This window comes from Symphalangus syndactylus, chromosome 20 (genome assembly GCF_028878055.3).
Source record: "Symphalangus syndactylus isolate Jambi chromosome 20, NHGRI_mSymSyn1-v2.1_pri, whole genome shotgun sequence".
Lineage (NCBI taxonomy): Eukaryota > Metazoa > Chordata > Mammalia > Primates > Hylobatidae > Symphalangus > Symphalangus syndactylus.
Window position 1 is genome coordinate 53,309,022 of NC_072442.2, and position 25,298 is coordinate 53,334,319.

Below are 25,298 nucleotides of genomic sequence, written 5' to 3' on the forward strand. Positions count from 1 at the left end.
GGCATCCCTGTCTTGTGCCAGTTTTCAAAGGGAATGCTTCCAGTTTTTGCCCATTCAGTATGATGTTGGCTGTGGGTTTGTCATAAACAGCTCTTATTATTTTGAGATATGTCCCATCTATACCTAGTTTATTGAGAGTTTTTACCATGATATTTAATCAAAGTTTTACATGACACAGGGAACTTCAGCAACGAAGACCCAAATACCCAGGGAAAACTGTCCATTTTTCTGCTTAGATTCAAGGAAGAATGGGAGGCTGCGTAGAGATGTGATTAGTCAAGGGGGTACGATCTAATGGAAACAGACTGAGGGGGAAACCTAGCAAGGCCTGTCTGTGCCAATTCTTCTTGGCCTTTCTGTGTAGCATTTCTTCCTCTCAGATATAGGGTAGGACCTTTCTGGAAAGAGGGCCTTATGACTTACTATCAGATGAGGGAGGTCAGAGAATTTCTTAATGGCCAGCTCCTCCATAGAAAGGTGGGCAAAGGCTAGAGTAAGTGATATTTCTAGATTTTATGGCTTGCTTTGGGGGAGAGGGGTTCTACATTTTTGGGTCTTTTGTTTTTGTTTTTTGAGATAGAGTCTCACTCTGTCGCTCAGGCTAGAGTGCAGTGGCGCAATCTTGGCTCACTGCAACCTCCGCCTCCCGGTTCAAGCCATTCTCCTGCCTCAGCCTCCCGAGTAGCTGGGATTATAGGCATGTGCCACCACGCCTGGCTAATTTTTGTATTTTTAGTGTAGTGACAGGGTTTCACCATATTGGTCAGGCTGGTCTCAAACTCCTGACCTCAGGTGATCCGCCTATCTTGGCCTCCCAAAGTGCTGGGATTATAGGCGTGAGCCACCTCGTCCCACCCAGGTTTCTAGTTTTTATGATGTGCCTCGGAGAAAGAGGAATTCTATAGTCCCGAGCCACTCGGGAGGCTGAGGCAGGAGAATGGCATGAACCCGGAGGCGGAGCTTGCAGTGAGCCGAGATCGTGCCACTGCACTCCAGCCTGGGCGACAGAGCAAGACTCCATCTCAAGAAAAAAAAAAAAAAAGAAAAAAAAGAAAAGCAGCCATGATCACCAAAGATCAGTCAGACCTAGAGGCCTCTTCTCTCATCCTGGAACGTGTACCTCATGGAACTTTCGGCTTTCCAGGATACTATACATATTAAGGTCTTGATATAATTAATTTACAGGTCCAGCATGGGATTCACATCCTCAAGGACATGGCCACCTGCCCTTCTGAGTTGTCTTTGAGTGGCCCCAAACTGGATCTTTGCAGATTCCAGACTAGGGGGGCTGGCAGGACAATCTTTGAAGCTAGACCAGTTACTGGGCCTCTCAGGAAGAGGCACCCACAACCACCATCCTGAACTAAGGTCTGAGCTGGAGGTTTCCATTTGGTCAAGTGCCGGTTGGTGAATTCCAAGAGTATCAGAGATATCTGAAAGTGACTCAGACCCTCTATGGGACTATGGGTGGTCCTTTTCCTTATTTTTCTAATTGTTCTACAACAAAATGTGTTATTTTTGTGATTACAAAGAGTGTATGTCTAGGGGCTGGGTTACCAGGTGCATTCTATTTATTGGTATCACACTGGTCTTTGCTTTATAATTACAGTATTTGTTAAAATACAAATTTGTTTAAAGACTTTCCTCTGTGTATGCTCTTTTCCACAATTTTCAAAGTGCTTAATAAGGTGCACATATTTGGTTTTCTTCTTTTTCTTTTTTTTGAGACGGAGTTTCGCTCTTGTTGCCCAGGCTGGAGTGCAATGGCGCGATCTCGGCTCACCGCAACCTCCGCCTCCCGGGTTCAAGCAATTCTCCTGCCTCAGCCTCCCGAGTAGCTAGGATTACAGGCATGCGCCACCACGCCCGGCTAATTTTGTATTTTTAGTAGAGATGGAGTTTCTCCATGTTGGTCAGGCTGGTCTCGAACTCCCGACCTCAGGTGATCCACCCGCCTCAGCCTCCCAAAGTGCTGGAATTACAGGCGTGAACCACCGAGCCCGGCCTGTTTTTCAGTCTCTAATACACTGTTCCGCGTCCCTAGCATAGTAGCTGTTTTCTGTAAATTCGGAGCGAAGTTGACTGCAAACCCCGCCGGGTTCACCGGCCTGGGCGGCGTGGACTTCAAGCCCCAGGAGGCATTGCGGCCGGCACATCGGGAACTACGGCGTCTGAGAAGGGGGCCGGGCCCTCCGGTCCTTTCCCTCCCAGAAGCCCGCGGGCTGCTCGGAACGCTGTTTCTATCATGGCCGCGGGAGCCGGGACGGCGGGCCCCGCTTCCGGCCCGGGCGTCGTGCGTGACCCAGCGGCGTCACAGCCGAGGAAGCGGCCGGGCCGGGAGGGCGGGGAGGGCGCGCGGCGATCGGACGCGATGGTGGGAGGAGGCGGGAGTAGCGACGGCAGCGGGCGGGCAGCTGGCAGGCGGGCGTCCCGCAGTAGCCGGCGGGTCCGGCGGGGGCGCCACGAGCCGGGGTTGGGGGGCCCGGCGGAGCGCGGCGCGGGGGAGGCACGACTGGAAGAGGCAGTCAGTCGCTGGGTGCCCAAGTTCTACTTCCACGAGGCACTGCGCGCCTTTCGGGGTAGCCGGTACGGGGACTTCAGACAGATCCGGGACATCATGCAGGGTCAGGGCCCGGCCGGGGGAAGGGGGTTGGAGCGCCGGGGAAGGGGGACCGAGGGGACCGGGGGTCGGGACTGGGGGTCGCCCAGCCAGCGATGTCTTCTCTCCCAGCTTTGCTTGTCAGGCCCTTGGGGAAGGAGCAGACCGTGTCCCGATTGCTGCGGGTTATGCAGTGTCTGTCGCGCATTGAAGAAGGGGAAAATTTAGGTATGGCTATTTTTGTGTTCTTCTCTGGGCTTACTTGCGTAGGGTTTTGTTAAAAAAACTTGTATCTGGAACTGAAGGATTCCAGGTTAAAGTGCGATAGTTTCCATTAGAGTGGTCTTTTCCATTCTACGATGGGTCTGTTTTCTGGCTCTACTGGCTCTAGTTTTCTCCGGGTAAGGTTGTCTTGGCTGCTTTCTGTGTTTTTTAAAATCTTCTCCCACCTGTTAATTGCTCACCCCAACTTTGCTCCTATCTAAAGTGAGTTATGTTCATATGGACATCTTTTTTCCCCCATGGTAGAGTGTATTTCAGAGTAGAAGTACATTTTTCCTCTCTGAATTTAACTTGAAAGCTATTAGGCTGGTGTCAGTTTCTTGCCACTCGTATCTGAGGAGGATGGGTATATTCTGAATTTGAGAGGCAAATGCATGTATTTAAAAATAATTTTTTTGCCTGTTTTGACAGGTATTAAAAAATGGTCACGTTAAATTCATTGATTTGAATTTGGACCCTTATCGTGTATGTCAACCTGTAGCAAATATGTCAAAAAATTAAATGCAAATCTTACCATATTTGCATACTCCGTTTCCATAAATATATATAATTTTTGGACATAACTTTTTTGCCCTTAGAAAAGAGCTTAAAATGAAAACTGTGCTTTGTCCTAGACTGTTCCTTTGATACGGAGGCTGAGCTCACACCACTGGAATCAGCTATCAATGTGCTGGAGATGATTAAAATGGAATTTACACTGACAGAAGCAGTGGTCGAATCCAGTAGAAAACTGGTCAAGGAAGCTGTAAGTAAGCTATTTTTATTTCTTTTTTCTTTGACCAAAAATCAGGGGTCTTTGAGGATACAGCACTTACTCTTTACTGTGTGGGGCAGAGGAAAACAGGAATGGGGAGAGATTGAGCAAGCAAGAAAGCACACACACAGACGTTATCTCTTCAGGTGTCTCCTTTCCCACCCAGGCTTGGGAAGTAATGGCAGGTGCTCAGTTTTTGTGATGTGGGTGGTCTTCCTTGTGGCTTTGGCATTGAAGCTCTGACGTTTTGGAGGTTACTGCGCCATTCAGGAGCACTCTGCAAGGGCCTTAAGTAACTCTGGCCTAGGGTTTGGTCACCCTTGTTTATAATAAACCAAGGAGATAAGCTGGGGCCTTGAAAAATGTGGTACTGACTTTGAGTTCTTTCTGTCTGCAGAAAGAGGGGCTTAGAGAACATCCCTTTTGAATAGATAGATTAGAATCAGAGGTGCTGGGATAATGAGCTAGCTAGCAAAATAGTAATGGTAGAAGAATGATACAAAGCTGGCACAGGCAGTGTTCTTGAATTCAAGGAAAAAGCTAATGGAGTGTCTAGGAATTTGGGATTGTCACTGTGTTGTGGCTCAGGTAGCTTCAAACAGTAGAAATTATTTTAGTTTATTTATTTATTTATTTTTTTTGAGACGGAGTCTCGCTCTTTCACCCAGGCTGGAGTGCAGTGGCGCGATCTCGGCTCACTGCAGGCTCCGCCCCCCGGGGTTCACGCCATTCTCCTGCCTCAGCCTCCTGCGTAGCTGGGACTATAGGCGCCCGCCACCTCGCCCGGCTAATTTTTTTTTTGTATTTTAAGTAGAGACGGGGTTTCACCGTGTTAGCCAGGATGGTCTCGATCTCCTGACCTCGTGATCTGCCCGCCTCGGCCTCCCAAAGTGCTGGGATTACAGGCGTGAGCTACCGCGCCTGGCCTGTTTTAGTTTAAAACATAGAAGCGGCTGTGGGAACCAGTCAGAAAAAGATTTTTCTTCCCCCAAAATCAAGGCTGGGGGGTGTGGAAGCAGATGCAGAGGTGAAGATAGAAAACATCAGCTAAGCATTGCCCTGGTGGTAGAAAATAGGGAAATGGTTAAGAAAAGAGCACCCCTAAAAGGATGGGATCCCAGAGATGGGGGTGGGGCAGAAAGAGAAAACCTTGCTTCGCAAGGAAAACCTTCTGTCTCTTGGCTGTGTACAAGGTACTTGGGTACCCTATTAAAAACAACTAGTGTGCATGAGGTGCACATATTTTATTTATTTAATTAAGGACCTTGGGCAGATACTACTTTTGGTCTTGTAAAAAATGCTTAAATAGTAGTCATTTCCAAGGAAGAATAATTTCAAGAGTACATTTTTAGTATAGGAAAATCAGGTTTAGGTTGAGGGGGTGCATATGCCAGAAAAGACATTATCAAGGGAGGAGAAATTCATGCCTACTTTAAGAACTGTTAAGGATCTTTTGAATGGGTACCAGTTCAGAGTAATTCATTTAACTTCTTTTAAGTACACATTGAGTATCCCATATCCAAAATGCTTGGGAACAGAAGCATTTTGGATTTCAGATTTTGGAATATTTGCATTAAATTTAGGTTGAGCATCCCAAATCCAAAAATCTGAAATCCCAAATGCCCTCAAATCTGAAACTTTTTGAGTGCCAACACGGCGCTCAAAGGAAGTGCTCACTGGAGCATTTCAGATTTTGGATTTTCAGATTTAGGATGCTCAACCTGTAGCAACTCCTTTAGAACACAAGGGCTGTAGATTTGCCATCTGGCCCCTTTTCTGGAAGAGTCTTTGTGGGCTTTCATCTTTCAGCTGTGTATTTTTTTTTATTATTTAGGCTCATAGAGCTCCTTATTTGGGTGGTTCATTAGGAAAAATCTATTAGAAAAATCTAAGCTCTCAAAGTAGCCATTTTCTTACGTTGACTCTGTTCTGCTTTTCCAGTCTCCACCAGGTACTAGATCTTATGCTTATTGTTACTGCAGTGTAACAAGTTACTCCAAGACTAAGCAGCTCAAAACAGTTACTACTGTCTTTCAATTTCCGAGGATCAGGAGTCTGTTAGTGGTTTAACTGAGTGGTTCTGGCTCAGGGTTTCTCATGAGGTTACGGTCAAGCTGTCAGCTAGGTTTGCAGTCATTTCAAGACTCAACTGCTTCCATACTCACATAGTTGTTAACAAGACTCACTTTCCTACTGGCTGTTGGCTGGACACTTCAGCTCCTGGCCTCTCCACAGATAAGGCTGCCTGCAACATGGCAGCTTTCTTTTCCTAGAGCAAATCATGCAAGAGAGCAAGAACCCAAGGCAGAAGTCTCATTCTTGTATAGTCTAATCTTGGAAGTGACACATTATCACTTCCGCCATATGCTCTTGGTCATACAGACTAGACTTACTCTGGTAGAGTGTCTGAATGGGACTCTGCAAGAGGTGAGGTGCATTGGGGGCTGTCTTTGAGGTTGGCAACCACAATTACCTTGATCTCCTAGTTGTTAAATGATATTATTTCATCCATCTCTTCAATTTACTTTGTAAAAATTTCTCACTTAGAGTCACAGAATCTGTTAATGATCGGGAAAATTCCGCAGATGCCTAGGTTCAGTGAGCCTTGTTCATGCATTTAAGCTTTGTAAAGTGCCAAAACAATTTATTTAAAAGTATATTGAATCTTTCGCAAAGTTTATCAAGTAAGTTATTTGTTAAGTTAGAACCGTCAGTGCATGGTCTAGGGATCTCTGGAGGTCCCCAGGACCCTTTCAGAGAAGCCATGAGGTCAAAACTGTTTTCATAAGCAAAACCAAAACATTATTTGACTTTTTCAATGCATTGGCATTTGCATTGATGGTGCAAAAGCAAGGATGAGTAAAATGGGTGATTCCTTAGCATGATCAAGATGGTACTAATTGTACTAGTGGTCATTGTATTCTTCACTGCCACAATTTTTTTCCTTTTTTAAAAAAATTTTATTATTATTATACTTTAAGTTTTAGGGTACATGTGCACAATGTGCAGGTTTGTTACGTATGTATACATGTGCTATGTTGGTGTGCTGCACCCATTAACTCGTCATTTAGCATTAGGTATATCTCCTAATGCTATCCTCCTCCCCCCCACCCCACAACAGTCCCCAGTGTGTGATGTTCCCCTTCCTGTGTCCATGTGTTCTCATTGTTCAATTCCCACCTGTGAGCGAGAACATGCAGTGTTTGGTTTTTTGTCCTTGCGATAGTTTGCTGAGAATGATGGTTTCCAGTTTCATCCATGTCCCTACAAAGGACATGAACTCATCATTTCTTATGGCTGCCACAATTTTTTTTAAAACTACCAATTTTAATTAAGAATGTTAGTCACAGTTGTTTAAAAGCCCAGAAGTCCCATTAAAAAAAAATTTAAAAAAAAAGAATGTCTTTGGTAAAGCAGCAAAAACTAGATGAATTTTATTAACTCTAGAGCCATGAGTAAACATCTTTTCAGGATTTTGTGTGTTGAAATAGAAAGTATGGGCCAGGTGCAGTAGCTCATACCTGTCATCCCAGCACTTTGGGAGGCTGATGTGAGTGGATCGCTTGAGCCTAGGAGTTCCAGACCAGCCTGGGTAACATAGTGAAACCCTGTCTCTACAAAAATACAAAAAATTAGCTGGGTGTGGTGGTGCGCACCTGTGGTGCCAGCTACTTGGGAGGCTGAGGCAGAAGGATCACCTGAGCCTGGGAGGTGGAGGTTGCAGTAAGCTGATATCACACCACTGTACTCGAGCCTGGATGACAGAGTGAAGACCTTGTCAAAAAAAAAAAAAAAAAAGAGGAAGTATGCCTAAAATGTTTCTGCTGCGTACCAAGACATGATGGTTACCAGGAAAAGCACTTGTGTTATATTAGACTTGCATGCTGAACTAGCTGCTTTTTTTATGGAATACTATTTTACCTGAAAGAACAACTGACAAATTATAGTTGTTCACACTTGGGTATTTGGCAGTCATTTTCTTGAGAATGAGTAAAGCAAACCTGTCACACAAAACAAGTGACAGTATTTGTAGCCAGTGATAAAGTTTAAGCTTTCTAGTGAAAAACAGAATTTTGGAAAACTTGTATTTGTGTGCTTGATAGCTTCCCAATACTTAGTCTTTTCTGAAGATTGGTAATATTAACAGCTGATATTTAAAAAATATTTTTTAGGCTGGGCGTGGTGGCTCACGCCTGTAATCCCAGCACTTTGGGAGGCCAAGGCAGGTAGATCACCTGAGGTCAGGAGTTCGAGACCAGCCTGGCCAACATGGTGAAACCTCGTCTCCACTAAAAATACAAAAAAAATTAGCCAGGCGTGGTGGTGGGCACCTGTAATCCCAGCTACTCGGGAGACTGAGGCAGGAGAATTGCTTGAACCCGGGAGGAGGAGGTTGCCGTGAGCCGAGATCACGCCACTGCACTCCAGCCTGGGCAACAGTGAGACTCCATCTCAGAAAAAAAAAAAAAAAAATAATGAATGTGCCAACATTTGAAGATCTTTGTAACTCAGTGAACCAGTATTTTCCAGATGACCAATGCATGATGTTACAAAGTCATCCATGGATGAAAGATCTATTTAAACTACAAGATAGGCTGATGGATTTTTTTGTCACCCAGGCTGGAGTATAGTGGCGTGATCTCGGCTCACTGCAAGCTCCACCTCCTGGGTTCAAGCGGTTCTCCACCTCAGCCTCCCAAGTAGCTGGGATTACAGGCGCCCACCACCACCCCTGGCTAATTTTTGTATTATTATTAGAAATGGGTTTCACCATCTTGGCCAGGCTGGTCTTGCCTTCCTGACCTCATGATCTACCTGCCTTGGCCTCCCAAAGTGCTGGGATTACAGGAGTGAGCCACTGCGTCCAGCTGACTGGTGGATTTTAATGTGACAGATTAAGAAAAGTTTACTTACTGCAGTTTCGTGTAGAATCAAACAAGAATAGCCATAGTTTTCTGAAAAAGCTATTAAAATACTCCTCCATTTTCAACTTTGTGTATAAAGCCAGATTTTTTAAAATGCCTTAACCAAGGGTAGGGCATGGTGGCTCTCACCTGTAATCTCAACACTTTGGGAGGCTAAGACGGGTGGATCACTTGAGGTCAGAAGTTTGAGACCAGGCTGGCCAATATGGTGAAACCCTGTCTCTACCAAAAATACAAAAATTAGCCGGGTGTGGTGGCACGAGCCTGTAATCCCAGCTACTCGGGAGGCTGAGGCATGAGAATCGCTTGAACCCAGGAGGCGAGGAGGCTGCAGTGAGCTGAGATCACATCACTGCACTCTAGAGCAAAACTCTGTCTCAAAAAAAAAAACCCCACTCCACCGAAACAACACATCACAACAAATTGAATACAGAAGCAGTTATGAGAATCCAGCTATCTTCTATATTAAACCAGATATTAAAGAGATTTTCAAAATGAAAAACAATGTGACCCTTCTCATTAAACTTTTATCTTAGTAAATGCCGTAATTGTTCATAAAGATGTTATTTATGTTACCCTGTAATGAGTTTATTATTTTTTAATTAATAAATATTTAAAATTTTCTGATTTATGTTTCTAATACAGTGAATATCAACAAATATAACCTACATAAACAGAAAGCTCTTTGAGGGTCTGCATTAATGTTTTAAGAGGAATATAAAAGAATCCTGAGACCAAAAATTTGAGACCTGCTTCTGCAAGCTGTTAATTATATCAAGACTATATTTGTTTTCTCCTCATAACTAAAGGAGAGATTGCTCTGTTAGGTTTCTTTGGAGAACAAGGAGTAGCAACATGTATAGCGTGTCCTTGAAGCATTTACGTGTTGCTTTTTACTATGCAGCATTGTCCCCTGCACCTTTGGCAACAGCAGCTTGATGTCCTTTGAGGGCCTTACCCCATTTGGGGTGCCTGTATATCAGATACATTCTCTTAGAACTTTACATTTGAAAGAAAAATATTTGTTGAGGCTTTTTAAACATTGCTACTTCCCAGAACAGCCTTGCTTCTTTTTGCATCTGCTTCTTTATGCTTCAGTTCTGTGAGTTTTGGTCTTCTTCTCTTCCTTTGTTAATATATGTGCTTTCTGCCATTTCTTCCCAACATAAACCTACCTTACCTATTTTGAAAATCTGTGCTTGGAATTTCCCTTTTATTTAACTTACCAGAGACCATCGATACTGCTTATACCCTAGAAACCTTAACAAACACGTAAGAGAAGAAATTATACTTCTGAGAACTGCCAAGTGAAAAAGCAGTGATTCATCTTTTTAATTTTTTTCCCCCACAGGAAATTAACACATAGTTTTAAAAGATAAGCTCATAGCACAACCTTTGAAGCAGACTTCTACATTTCAATTTGAAAGCATTCATATTTCCTTTCTTGCTTCACACATTAAATATAGAAGGATATGTGTTCCAGTTCTGGAGAACAGAGAGCAAACATACTCTTTTCTGTCTCTCCCTCTTAATGTAATTATAAGTCTTGGACAGAATGCATGGAGTAGCTATCTGAGGATTCTGTCTGGAAATAGGCATATAGGGAAGGAGACCAGAGTTTGAAGTTCCACCAAACCAGTGATGAATAGTTTACCATTTTTTCCTTCTCTGGTATCACCCAGCCCAGACTCAAAGGCAGCCTGAAACCTGAAAGTGCACTCCAGGCGTGAACAGAAGGAGCACCAAGAGAAGCTTTCTCTTTCTGGTCTGAGGAGCAAGGAAGGATCTCTTAAGGGTCAGAGATGGTGAAAGAAATCCCAGTTTTTTCTCTTTTTTCGCTTCTTTCTTGCCCTGGCCCCCAGGCAATACTATCCTGGTGGCAGCAGCTGCCTAGCAATGACAGTGGCAACAGGGCAGACATCTAAAACTGAAGGAGGAGAACTCTTTCTCACCAAAGGAGCTGTGATCCCCAGAGTATGGAACAAATTCCATAGCCTTCCACTGTCTGTCCTGCTGCTTGGCCCTGGATGCAGATGTAGTTAGTATGTGACAGAGTGGGGAAACCAAAGTCCAGGAATGCAAGGCTGCTTCAGTATTTGAAAATCAATCAGTGTAGTCCACCATATTAAGAGAAAAACCATATGATCATACAAATTGATGCTGAAATTGACAGAATTCAACATTAGTTCATGATAAAAACACTCAGCAAACTAGGAATGAAGGGAACTTCCTCAACCTGATAAAAGGTGTCCACAAAAAGCCCACAGCTAACAATGGTAAAAATTGGAATGCTCACCACTTGTACTCAACATCATACTGGAAGGCTTAACCAGTGCAGTAAGGCAAGGGGGAAAAAGCATCCAGAATGGAGAGGAAATAATAAAATTATTTCTTTTTGCAGATGGCAGGACTATGTAGAAATCGCATGAAGTATACAAAAAAAAAATCCTGTAAGTTTAGCAAGATCAACACAAAAATCAGTCATACCTCACATGAAAACAGCATTTTAAAGTAAAAAAAGAAAAGTCAGTCATATTTCCATATACTAGCAGTGAACAATTCAAAATGAAATTACCAAAACAATGCCATTTACAATGGCTTCAAAACAGAAAGAAAAAGAAATACGTGTAAGTTTAGCAAAATGTGGAGGAACTGTATATGGAAAAATGTAAAATGCTGATGAAAGAAATTAAGGCCAGGCAGCACTTTGGGAGGCTGAGGCAGGCGGATCATGAGGTCAAGAGATTGAGACCATCCTGGCCAACTCGGTGAAACCCCGTCTCTACTAAAAATACAAAAATTAGCTGGGCGTGGTGGCATGCGCCTGTAGTCTCAGCTACTTGGGAGGCTGAGGCAGGAGAATCGCTTGAACCTGGGAGGTGGAGGTTGAAGTGAGCCGAGACTGCACCAGTGCACTCCAGTCTGTCGACAGAGCAAGACTCCATCTCAAAAAAGAAAAAAAATTAAGACCGAATGTTCATGTTCATGGATTGGAAGACATAATATAAATTAAGATGTCACTTACCTCCCATTGATCTATAGAGTTAATACAATTCCAGTCACAATCTCAGCAGGATTTTCTTTTTCTTTTTTTTTTTTTTGAGATGGAGTCTTGCTCTGTTGCCCAGACTGGAGTGCGATGGCACAATCTCAGCTCACTGCAACCTCTGTCTCCTAGGTTTAAGCGATTCTCATGCCTCAGCCTCCTGAGGAGCTGGATTTACAGGTGTGTGTCACCACACCTGGCTAATTTTTATGTGTTTTTAGTAGAGATGGGGTTTCACCATGTTGGCCAGACTGGTCTCAAACTCTCAACCTCAGGCAATCCGACTGCCTTGGCCTCCCAAAATGCTGGGATTACAGGCATGAGCCATCACACCCGGCCTAGCAGGATTTTCTTTCTTTTCTTCGTCTCTCTGTTTGTTTGTTTGTTTTTTTTCCAAATGAGACAAGGTCTCGCTCTGTCACGGTCTGGAATGCAGTGGCGTAATCATGGCTCACTGCAGCCTCAATGACCTGGGCTCAGGTGCTCTTCCGACTTTACCCTCTTGAATAGCTGGAACCACAAGCATGTGCCACCTTGCCTGGCTAATTTATTTATTTATTTTTTGGTAAAGATGGGGTCTCCCTATGTTCCCATATTACACAGTCTAGTCTAGAACTCCTGGGCTCAAGTGATGCTCCCACCTCAGCCTTCCAAAGTGCTGGAATTGCAGATTTGAGCCACCCTATCTGGCCTCAGCAGGATTTTCTATAGATACAGACTGGCTGATTCTAAAATTTATATGGAAAGGCAAAGGAATTTAAATAACCAAAAAGTGTTATATTGAAAGAAAAAGTCGGACTCATACTACCCAATTTTAAGAATTATGAGAAAGTTACAGTACTTACAACTGTAGAGATTAGTAGAACAGAAGAGAGCATCTAAAACAGACCCACACAAATATGGCTGATTGATTTTTGACAAAGATGTGAAGGCTATTCAATGGGAAAAGGATAGTCTTTTCAACAAATGGTGTTGAAACAGTTGAATGTCCATATGCAGAAATGAACTTTGACCGTAAGCTCACATCTTGTACAAAAATTAACTCAAAATTATAATCTAAATGTAAAATGTGAAACCATAAAACTTAGAGGAAACATGAAGGAATCTTTATGTCCTGGAGTTAGGCAAAAAAATCTTAGATAAGAATTTAAAAACATCCATAAGAAGAAAAATTGATGAATAGGACTTAATCAAAATTTTAAACTTTTGCTCTGTGAAAAACACTGTTAAGAGAATGGAAAAGCAACCTACAGGTTGGGAGAAAAACAAATCACACCTGACAAAGAACTGATAGCTAGAATATATAAAGAGCTCTCAAAAGAAACAAGCCTATACAACCCTAGTTTTAAATGGGCAAAAGGCTCACCCAAAAGAATATAGATGGTAAAAAAAATTACATGAAAAGATGTTCAACATCATTTACTCATTAAGGAAATACAAATTAAAACCACATTAGATTCAAATACCAATTAGAATGGACCAAACTTTAAAAAATACTGATAGTAGGGCGTGGTGTCACATGCCTGTTATCCCTGCTACTTGGGCGCCTGAGGTAGGAGGATTGCTTGAGGCCAAGAGTTTGAGTTCAGCCTAGGTGATATAGACCCTATCTCAAGAAAAGTTAATTTAAAAAACTAACTATAAAAAGTGTTAGTTACATATTTCAAAACATCACGTTGTACATAAGTATGTACAATTTTCATCTGTTTTTTTAAATAGAGATGGGATCTCACTGTGTTGCCCACGCTGGACTTGAACTCCTGGGCTCAAGTGATCCTCCTACCTTGGCCTTCTGAAGTGCTGAGATTACAGGCGTGAGCCACCACACCTAGCCTATTTTTTAAAAAGCACTAGTGAGGATGGGGAGCAACTGGAACTTTCATATATTGCTGATGGGAATGCGGAATGATACAGCTGCTCCAGAAAGTAGTTTGGCCATTTTTTATAAGCACATTTTCCATGAGACTGTGCAATCCTATTCTTGGGTATTTACCTTACAGAAATGAGAAGTTCTATTCATATCAAAACCTGTACATGAATGTTTTAGCATCTCTATTTATAATAACCATAAATTGCAGACATCTCAAATGTCCTTCAGTGGATGAATGTATAAACTATAGTACATCCATGGAATGGAATACTGCTCAACGACAAGAAAAAGTGAACTATTGATAGTGCACCAACATGGATGGACCTTAAAGGCATTATACAGAGTGAAAGGAGCCAAGCTCAAGGCTACATCCTTTAAAAAAAAAAGTCCTACATACTTAACGGCTTTTTTGTTGTTCTTGTTTTTTGAGATGGAGTCTTGCTCTGTTGCCCAGGCTGGAGTGCAGTGGTGCAATCTCGGCTCACTGCAACCTCTGCCTGTCAGATTCAAGCAATTCTCCTGCCTTAGCCTCCCAAGTACCTGAGACGACAGGTGCGCACCACCATGCCCGTCTAATTTTTGTATTTTTAGTAGAGACAGGGTTTCACATGCTGACCAGGCTGGTCTTGAACTCCTGACCTCATGATCTGCTCACCTCAGCCTCCCAAAGTGCTGGGATTACAGGTGTGAGCCACTGCACCCAGCCTTTTTTTTTTTTTTTTTTTTAGAGAGAGGGTCTTGCTTTATTATTGCCCAGGCTGGAGTGCAGTGACATGATCATAGCTCACTGCTGCCCTCAAATTCCTAGGCCCAGGTGATCCTCCTACCTCTGCCTCCTGAGTAGCTAGGACCACAGGCACACGCCACCATGCCTGGCTACTTTTTTGTAGAGATAGGTTTTCACTGTGTTTCCCAGGCTCATTTCAAATTCCTGGCCTCAAGTGATCCTCCTGTCTCAGTCTCCCAAAGCACTGGGATTACAGTTATGAGCCACTGGGATCAGTGGTTGCCAGGGTTAGGTGTGACTACACAGGACAGCCAAGGCAGGTTTTTGGATCCTCATTGTAGTGGATCATATGGGGGTCTACATGTGTTAAAATTCCAAACCAGATGCCCTAAACAAGTTAATTTTGTTGTATGCAAGTTAAATAGAATTTTAAAACATAGTAAGACCTCTATGATTAAAAAAGTAAAAACTTTGTATTCAACTAAGTATAGTTTGAGCATATGTTTTTCTGCTGAAAGTGACGTATAAATGGATATGGTCATCGGAGTAAAATGAAGACTTATTTTGTACCTTCCCTGTGCAGCAAGAACTTAACAGTTGTGCCTGCATATTCAAGGGTATTTGACGTATGTCAGTTGCCTTCTGCCCTGTATGGCTGTGCTCAGCACGTTGAAGATAGAAGCAACAGAGATTAGTACTTAATGAATTTCCTTGCTATTCTTCCTCTTAGTCTGTGTCTCTGTACATTCTTCCCTGTGAAGATCAAAAATATCTATGAACCAATTTTCCTTTTATTGTTTGTTTTGAGACGGGGTATCACTCTTTCGCCCAAGCTGGAGTGCAGTGGTACAGTCAGTGCTTACTGCAGCCCCGATCTCCCAGACCCAAGTGATCCTCCTACCTCAACCTCCCGAGTAGCTGGGACCACAGGCACACACCAACATGCCTGGCTAGGTGGTTTTTTGGGGGGGAGAGACAGGGTCTCCCTATGTTCCCCAGGCTAGTCTCAAACTCCTGAGCTCAAGCGATCCTCCCACCTTGGCCTCTCAAAGTGTGGGAATACAGTTGTACAGTTGTAAGCTACCACACCCAGTCTGCTTGCCTTTTTTTGTATGGTGGTCTTTTTAAAGAATCTGTGTCTCTCTCAGACAGGATTTGAGGTAGCTACTTTATCCTGTCATATACCTTCAAATACTCCCAACTTTTTGTTGGCTTTTCTAATTTTTAAAAATGTTCATATATATTATAACTTCCTTGTAAATGTTCAGTCACTGTTATTTTTCCTCAAGAGAACCTCATTCTCTTGAGGTTTCTTTATGGAAGGACTCTCCTTTTTCTCTGTGGCTGGTGAGACCTTATCTTACCTGGAACTTTGCCCTTTTTATTTGCTGCTTGTGAATGACCTGGGTTTGTTGGCTTCAGTAGTTCTCTAGGTGCTTTAATTGAAGTTGCCAGCTGGGGTTTATGGTAGTAAGGGGTTGTCCTTTCATTCTCCTACAGAACTGGCCTTAGGCCTTTCCAGAATGGAGCTAGTGGAACTCTGTGGTCAGCAAATCCCTTTTTTTCCCCCTATAGTGTGTCTTCCCTCCCTCATCCCCCCCTTGCTTTAAAGCTTTTGCATCCAAAAAGAACAGAATCAATTGTTCTGGGTACCTGAAATTACAGGACATAGAATGACTCCTTTCCATTCTGTCTTTCCTCAGGAGGCCCTATTGAAATTGGTTAAATCGTCTGTAATCCAGGGGATCAGATTTTGCTCTATCAGCCATGTAACAAAAGCCATTGTATTGTTGAAAAGCGACAACCTTACAAGCAGAAAGAGACAGCTTCCAGTGGTTCATAACACTTGAACAATAATTGTTAGTTTTTTTGTTTGAGACGGAGTTTTGCTCTTCTTGCCCAGGCTGGAGTGTAGTGGCGTGATCTCGGCTTACTGCAACCTCTGCCTCCCAGGTTCAAGCAATTCTCCTGCCTCAGCCTCCTGAGTAGCTGGGATTATAGGCATGCACCACCATGCCTGGCTAATTTTGTATTTTCAGTAGAGATGGGGTTTCTCCATGTTGGTCAGGCTGGTCTCGAACTCCTGACGTCAGGTGATCCACCCGGCTCAGCCTCCCAAAGTGCTGGGATTACAGGCGTGAGCCACCGTGCCTGGCTTAATAATTGTTAGTTTTTAAGTACAGAAATATGATATGACGTGAGAGAGAGTTACTTTGATGTTTGATATTCTGATTACACCTGTCATTACAAAAGTAAAAAAAGATTTTTCCCCTCCTTTTTAGGCTGTCATTATTTGTATCAAAAACAAAGAATTTGAAAAGGCTTCAAAAATTTTGAAAAAGCAATATGTCCAAGGACCCCACAACTCAGGTAAATTTGATACATTTTTGCTCCTGTGACTTAAATTCATCTCCTTGCTTTTTGTGGGGAAATAGGGAAAGTGTTCTTGGTCAGGAATATTACCTAAATATTCTCCTTTCAACATGTAACACCTGCAGCAAGTTATCTTTTATATCCAAGATAACTCACTGTAAGATTGGCTTTTCAAAATCTAGTTTTTATTAGAGAAATTTACATAAATTATTCACTTGCCTTATTTCTGTCTAGTTTATAATAGAACATTGATTTAAATGATCAGCACCAGGTATGGAGCTGACAAATGTAACGCTTCTAACTTTATTTACATTAAATGTTGATCCTGCAGATGCGAGGAAACTTCTTTGGTGAGGACATAGCACCTGTTTCCTGGTGTCGAAAGTTCTGTTGGTCCCCTGCTTTTATTTTTTCTTGTTCCTTTTTATTCATTTGCTTATTTATTTATTTATGTTTGAGGCAGAGTCTCGCTTTGTTGCTCAAGCTGGGGTGCAGTGGTGCAGTCATAGTTCACTGGAGCCTCAACTTCCTGTGCTCAAGCAGTTCTTCCACCTCATCCTCCCCAGTAGCTGGGTTCACAGCTGCATGCCACCACGCGTGGCTAATTTTTTAAATTTTTTGTAGAGACAGGGTCTCTTTATGTTGCCCAGGCTGGTCTGGAACTCCTGGGCTCAAGTGATCCTACCACCTCGGCCTCCCAAAGTGCTGGGATTACGTGAATCATCATGCCCAACTATTTCTTCTGTATACTTTTTTTTTTTTTTTGATATGGGGTCTTGCTCTGTTGCCCGGGCTGGAGTATAGTGGCTCAATCTTGGCTCACTACAACCTCCACCTCCCAGTTTCAAGCAGTTCTCTTGCCTCAGCCTCTGGAGTAGCTGGGATTACAGGCGTGTGCCACCATGCTGGGCTAATTTTTTTAAGTTTTTAGTAGAGACAGGGTTTTAACATGTTGGCCAGGCTGGTCTCAAACTCCTGACCTCAAGTGATCCGCCCGCCTCGACCTCCCAGAGTGCTGGGATTACAGGTGTGAGCCACTGCACCTGGCCTCTATATAAATTTAAATTTTATTATTTGAAAAGGTAATACTTGTACATAATACAGAATTCAAAAGGTATAACCAAAGAATTTGGTGAAAATACTCTCATCTGTGACCCTCAGCCATCTTCTTCCCTTCAGAGGCAACCAATTTCTTTTTTTTTTTCTTTTATCCTTTCAAAGATCCTCTATGCATGTGCAAGCAAATTGTGTGTGTGTGTGTGTGTGTGTGTGTGTGTGTGTACAGACATCCACGTAGATCCATTTTCCCCATTCTTCTCATACACATACGTGATAGCATATCCTACACACTAATGTGAACACTTTTCTAAATTGCTTTTTTCACTTAATATTATATCTTGGAATCATTCTATGTTAGCATATAAGGAACTTCTTTATCTGTTTTTTATAGCTGCATAGTAACCCACTGTGGCAGAACCTGATTTATTGACCAATCCTTTGTGTTGGGCTTCCCTTCCTGTATAGTGTGCCAGTGATTTGCATTGACGGCATTGCAGAAGTTCTCATAGTGTCTGTCTCACCTCATCATCATTGAATTTTTACTGGAGTTCTACTTTCTCATGTTGCAAATATAGGTCCATTGTGTAGAAGCTGAGAAATGATCTCCTGAATATTATTCGAGAAAAGAACTTGGCCCATCCTGTTATCCAGAACTTTTCCTATGAGACCTTCCAGCAGAAGATGCTGCGCTTCCTGGAGAGCCACCTGGATGACGCCGAGCCCTACCTCGTCACGGTGCGCCTTGGCCCTTCTCCCATAACCATGGTGTGCCCTAGAGGATGTGCGGGGAATCAGAATATCTGAAGTGAAAAGAGTTGATGTGTGAAAAAGACATTGAATTGTATGCACTAGCTTTCTTAACTAAATGCCTTAAAAATGCAAAAGCAGCCCAGGCGCAATGGCTCACACCTGTAATCCCAGCACTTTGGGAGGCCCAGACGGGTGGATCACCTGAGGTCAGGAGTTCGAGACCTGCCTGAACAACATGGTGAAACCCCATCTCTACTAAAAATATAAAAATTAGCTGGGTGTGGTGGCAGGCACCTGTAATCCCAGCTACTTTGGAGGCTGAGGCAGGAGAATCACTTGAACCCAGGAGATGGAGATTGCAGTGAGCCAAGATTGTGCCATTCACTCCAGCCTCGAGTGAGACTCCATCTTAATAAATAAATAAATAAAAAATACAAAAGCAGAGATACTGGCAGAGGCAAATGGAACACACCTGGTCTCCCTCATCTACCATTTTTATCTCCTTTACACATGGTTAATCTGCCATGGTTGAAGTAGAACATTCGCTTGCAATCGATGGTGGTTCCCAAAGGTGATGACTTGTGAACTAAGTTTGGAGGAAGAGTGGTTTGGTAGATGTGGTACGATGGAGTTGCTAACAGGAAGAAGGCATGGTGTGGAGAAAGGTATCACTGAAAGTATAAAGTTGAAAGAAGCCAAATGAAAACATTCTTTAATTGGATCAAAGAGATAAAAGAATGGAAGCAGTGAGGCTCAGGACAGCCTAGGGAAGAACTAGACCCAGGCTGTCATAGATGGGAGACTGTGGTGAAGAAACACTCAGTGAGAGTGGTTTTGTTTTGTTTTTGAAACCAGGACTTTGACTGAGTGCAGTGGTTCACACCTGTAATCCCAGCACTTTGGGAGGCCAAGGCGAGCAGGTTGCTTGAGGTCAGGAGTTCAAGACCACCCTGGGCAACATGGTGAAACCCCGTCTCTACAAAAAATACAAAAATTAGCCAGATGTGGTGGTGCGCGCCTGTAGTCCCAGCTACTTAGGAGGCTGAAGTGGGAAGATCACTTGAGGCTGCCAGTGAGCTGTGGTCGTGCCACTGCACTTCAGCCTGGGCAAAAGAAACCAGGACTTTGAGAATGTGGAAAATATTCTGTCTCATAACAGATCTGCCAGACCCATATTAGGATAGGATTAAGATCTCTCCATGATCTTAGCAGTCGTTTGGCAAATCTCAGATTATTTATAAGCAGGTGGTTTGGGGTATTCAGGGAGCAGGTGTCAAGATAGTTGAGCCTGGCCGAGTGTCCTTTCCTTTCGGTTCCAAGTAACTGGAAAATAACCTGCTGCTGTCTGTGTGTGTGGACAGAACTCTTGGCTTTTAGGACACCACACATTACAGATAAACATAACCGAAACTGCATGACACTGGACTGATTGGAAATGTCTAAAACTTAAGCCAGAGGGAGACAGATGAACAGATGGAGTTAGAGCAAGATTAGCCTACTCAGGGCTCTTTGTGTTATATAGGTAAGGATTCTCAAACAGTTGTTAATAAGGCAAAACATTTGTAGAAACAGTTTTAAAAAATGCTATACGCAAACTGGAAGATATTAGTATAAACATTTATTGCTGGGCATGGTGGCTCATGCCTGTAATCCCAGCACTTTGGGAGGCCGAGGCGGGCAGATCACGTGAGGTCAGGAGTTCGAGGCCAGCCTGGTCAACATGGTAAAACCCCGTCTCTACTAAAATACAAAAATTAACTGGACATGGTGGTGGGCGCCTGTAATCCCAGCTACTTGGGAGGCCGAGATGGGAGAATCACTTGAACCCAGGAGGTGGAGATTGCAGTGAGCCAAGATCGCACCACTGTACTGCAACCTGGGCGACAGAGCAAGACTCCCTCTCAAAAAAAATTTATTATCTTAAGTTTGAATAAAAAAGCTTGATTTATAAGTCTTATAAGTTCTCTCCCACTTTATGTCCTTCGTTTTATGCCTAGATTGGATTTGTAAGTGAACTTGTTTGCATATTGAGTATATTCTTGGTGAAAGAAGCAGAGAATTAATGCAATTCTGTGGCCTCTTCTTCCTGATGACATCCTTCCTTTCCCAGATGGCCAAAAAGCCTTTGAAATCTGAGTCTGCTGCCTCAAGTACAGGGAAGGAAGATAAACAGCGAGCACCAGGGCCTGTGGAAAAGCCACCCAGAGAACCCGCAAGGTAAGAAGATGCTGTCTTGTGATCTTGGGTAAAACACTGGGGTGGTCGCTGGAAGCAGTCTCCTCCTTAGGCCAGGATCAGTTCCTCTCAGCAGTCTGACCTACTAACGTGTTACAGTGTTACTCATACAGGGCACTGTGGGAGACAGCACACCCTGGGAAGATGAGGAAACAGGATGCCTGGGGTCCCTGACAACTTCCTGATTGGCCATTCCTCAAAGGCTCTTTCACCATTTCTCCTTGCCTCCCCCATACTGACGCAGTACTTTTCTTGTGGACACCTAATCTCTTAATACATTCAGGAAGCACTGTTCAGATCTGTGAGTCGAATCCCAAAACCAGTTCCTAAAGCAGGGGTCACAAGCTTAGATGCCCTTTGAGGGCCTGGTAGGAAACCTAAAGGAACAAAGTGGACCTAGGCTGAGAGCATGGGGCTGGGAACTAGGAGATGTGCTTTTCAGCTTCTTGTGGTTGTTGCTCTGTGGGAGTATCCAAGGATGCTCAGGCTTCAGGTGCTCAGATTTTTTGTATGAGATGTCCGGGGTTTTCCGTGAGATTTCCCAATTTTTGGATGTTGACAGTTGATCCACTTTAAAAATTTTTTTTCACATGAGTTAGACAACAAGACAGGCTGCCAGATGGATTTGACCTGCAGGCTGCCAGTTTGCCCCCCTCCTAACAGTTTTTCCCTAAAGCATACTAACTGTTCCAAATGATAGATGAACTTTATTTTTAAAAGGCAGTTTCTCATTGTTCAAGACTATGTGGCATGCCTTTAACTCTTGAGAATTCTCAAGATCCTGCTCATAAGTGTGTTGTAGGCTGGGTGTGGTGGATCACGCCTGTAATCCTGGCACTTTGGGAGGCCGAGGTGGGCGGATCGCTTGAGCCCAGGAGTTCTAGGATACAGTGAGCTGTGTTCGTGCCGCTGTATCCTAGCTCTCTGTCCTATCTGCTGTCTAGGACAGACCCGGACCTTATCTCTAAAAATAAAATGAGAAGTAAAATAAAGGTTCTCTAACTTGGAGTTTTAAATTCATAATACAACTTACATACTACATTTAAAGCCTCCTCAACTGGAGGAGTCCCCTATCTAATTTGAAGCTTCAAACTTCAAAAAAGTTGTGGCTGTTTGGATGAGCATCAACAGTGGTGAAAAAGACCTTTGTGCCTATGCTTTATTTGCAGGCAGCTACGGAATCCTCCAACCACCATTGGAATGATGACTCTGAAAGCAGCTTTCAAGACTCTGTCTGGTGCCCAGGATTCTGAGGCAGCCTTTGCAAAACTGGACCAGAAGGATCTGGTTCTTCCTACTCAAGCGCCTGTAATCCCAGCTACTTGGGAAGCTGAGGCAGAGAATTGCTTGAATCCGGGAGGCGGGGGTTGCAGTGAGCCGAAATCACACCAGTATTAACTGTTACACCATTGATACAGTCTGTTATACATGCATCTGTTACACGATTGCATTCACCTTTAGGCAGTCTTAGTTTTTCACCCTTAACTCTCACAACCTTTGAGAATCAGTTGGATCCATTTTATTATGGTTTGTTTGTTATAATAGAGTACATTCAATGTCTTTGTTTTACTTCACTGTTCTACTCCTTAGCTGGCTTGCCTTGGGCAAGTTATGCAAGCTTTTGGAACCTCAGTTTTTTCATCTGAAAGTTAGGGATTATGGGAGTCCATAAGACAGAATTAATATTTTTAAAAAATGGAGTTGACATTACAGCATAAAAGCATAAGTTTCATTGTTTCCTCTCAAGTATTCATTATTCAAACTACCATGTCATGAGCTCTATGATAGAAATCATCTGGAAATAAAATATGCCATTTTACCACAAGAGGGTGTATTTGACCTTTGTAGGCAACAAAGCTTAATATTAAAGCTTCACTTCATAGACATGGACTTTTCAGAGGGTTTAATATGCATGAGATCAATTCCAAATGTATCATCAAATTATTCAGGAAAGTTATTCATGTGTCTGTGTTGTGTGTGTGTATGTGTGTGTGTGTGTGTCCAGGAAGTGTATATATCCCTCCCATGTGTTTCCTGATGACTATGGAATGGGAACCATATTTTGACAACATTTTCTCCATCAAACAGTAAATCTTTGGCATTAAAACAAGAGATTGTCCCACGAAGAGGACAAGGGTTTTCATTTGGAATTCATTAAAAAAAATCTCAACTCAAAAGTGTTGCTAAAAAAAAACACGTCTTGCCTTTGGAACAAGTTGAATGACTCACAGGTGGAAAGGCCAAGTCAGAGCCTCGAGTCCAAGGACATCTTCCTTTCTAAATTTCTCCTTTCGATAATGCAGATTTTTACTTTCTACTTCTCAAACAAACTTCTTCCTATCGCCCTTTTCTCTACACCAGGGAAATCCCATTTTACATTCTGTATTCCAAGCGATTAAGCCTGTTTTTTTTTTTTTCATCTAATAACAGGCATCCTGGCTCATGCCATCAAGTCGTGATAGATGTCGAGCCTTATCCAGTTACTGTCTTCCTCTTCATTTCCCCAAAGCCAGAACAGAAGCTCCAGGGAAGTCAGAGTTTGAACTTAAATCTTTCTCGGTCACCTACTGGTTAAGTTACCTTGGAAAAGTTATTCAAAGCTTCTTTGTTCAGTTTTTTTTTCATCTAAAAGTTGGAGTCTGTATTAATTAACTGCTCACAAGCTTGCTGTGAAGTTTAATGAAATGATATTAGTGTGGCAATATACTTTTTGAGAAATACAGTTTTGTTTTGTTTTCCGTTGGTTTTCTCCTCCCCCACATCCATTCTACCAAAGTAAACAGGTCTTCTATGTTTCTTTGCTTTGAAAAAGAATTTCAATTATAGCAGGAGTTGCCTGCAAACCACTTCCCTTCCCAGCTTCTGCTTTACTAAATCCTGAGCTTATTGATGAAAGTCCATTAAGGAATCCTTTTTGAGGGATACCAGGAGAGGGAATGTGGGAGGGAGAAAGATTATCTGTTTGTTTTTACAATAAAAAGAGAGGACCGAAGCCAGAGTGGGGTAAGAGCACATACCCACAGAGTTCCTCCTAAAGTCTCAAAAGACAGTGGGAAGTAATGGGAGTTCTTTTCAGGATGCTCAGGGAAGCTGGACTCTGGGTTCTGAGGCTTTCAGCCCAGATGCAGATTCCTGCACTTAACCCACAGATAGCATGGCAGCAGCGAGCCTCTAATCTTTACACATCCCTATAGACTCATTATGATTTCAGCAGGGTTATGACTAACTGGAGACTAGAAGCCCTTCCTATCATTGCTAGATATTGCACAAACCTTCTTGATTCTGTTGCAATTCTTAGACAAGGGAGGGATCCTGAAATAACTGAATTTTCTTGCAGCCTACTTAGCAGGGTTCAAAGTTATATTTTATTGGACTTAAAGAAAATATAGAAATATGTATTTCCTGTATGTCTGAGTTTGTGCACCAAGAGTTACTCCCGATACATTTGTAAAACTCTTAGGATCCAACACTTGGTTAATAGTAAATCTACCATTAAAAAAATATAATTTACTGTGACTTCATGGACAAGTTGCTTAACTTTCTCTACTGACGGTATGATCCCTGCTCTCCCCTCATAATAGAATGTGACTGTGTGATCTATATATCCCCACAAGCTCTAACATGTTCTCAAATAACAAATATTCAGTGCCTACTCCATGCCAGGGACTGTGGCAAGAAACTGGAGAAATCATGGTGAACAAAAATAATCATAGTCTCTGCCAACATGAATTTTATAGGTTAGAGGGAAGGCAAGATGGTAGTAAAGTAATCCTATATGCAACATAATTTACAATTGTAGTGCGAGCTATGAACGAGAGGTGCATGTAAATCTGAAGCAGGTTGTGTCGAAATACTTTAAGCCAGATTGTTCGGAGAAGTTCTGCTAGGACATTCGATGGCATGGGTCTGCAGGAAAAGACAGAAGAAACGTTAAGAAAATTCTATGTTTCTGGTTTGATTGGCTGGATGATGGTGGTACCATTCCCGAAGTAGGGAATGATGCAAGAAAACTTGTTTTGATTGGAAGATCATTGATACGGTTTGGTTGTTTGTCCCCTCCAAATCTCATGTTGAAGTGTAAGCCCGATGTTGGAAGTGGGGCCTAGTGGGTAGTAGGAGGTGTTTGGGTCATGGGATCAGATCCCTCATGAATAGCTTGGTGCCTTCCCCATGGTAATGAGTGCATTTTTGCTCTATTCATGGAAGAGCTGATTGTTTTAAAAGAGCATGGCCTCTCTCTTGCACCCTCTCTCACCATGTGATCCTCTCTCGCCATGTGACACACTGGCTCCTCTTTGTCTTCTGCCATGAGTAAAAGCTTCCTGAGGCCTCACCAGAAGCAGATGTTGGTGCCATGCTTCTTGTACGCTCTGCAGAATCGTGAGCAAAATAAACCTCTCTTTATAAATTATCCATCAGGTATTCCTTTATAGCAATGCAAACTGGACTAACACAGTCATCATGCTGAATATTGTTCACTTGTCCCTTTAGTTCCATTCCCTTTCCACCCTGATCTGAGCCCTAGAAGGCAGACCTCTATGCCTCAACAAGCTTCCATATTTTCTAGTGTCTGGTTTAGTTTTGCCAGTGGTCAGGAAGTCACAGGGGCAGAGAGGGTGATATCAGGGTATTTATTTCACCAGCTTACTGTTCCTTGTTGGTTTATTTTAACCATGTC

At 42.9% G+C, this 25,298-nt stretch overlaps 1 protein-coding gene across 1 annotated transcript; it reads left to right on the plus strand.

The window, feature by feature from the left end:
- Positions 1-1,918: 1,918 nt before the first annotated feature.
- Positions 1,919-24,136, plus strand: LOC129469391 (telomeric repeat-binding factor 2-like). The gene is given in 8 exon segments (XM_055255896.2): positions 1,919-2,624; positions 2,732-2,827; positions 3,496-3,626; positions 16,486-16,545; positions 16,547-16,573; positions 18,224-18,370; positions 20,496-20,602; positions 21,790-24,136. Coding segments are annotated over 8 exon segments (1,176 nt in total). The 5' UTR covers positions 1,919-2,245; the 3' UTR covers positions 22,019-24,136.
- The last annotated feature ends 1,162 nt before the right edge of the window (positions 24,137-25,298 follow it).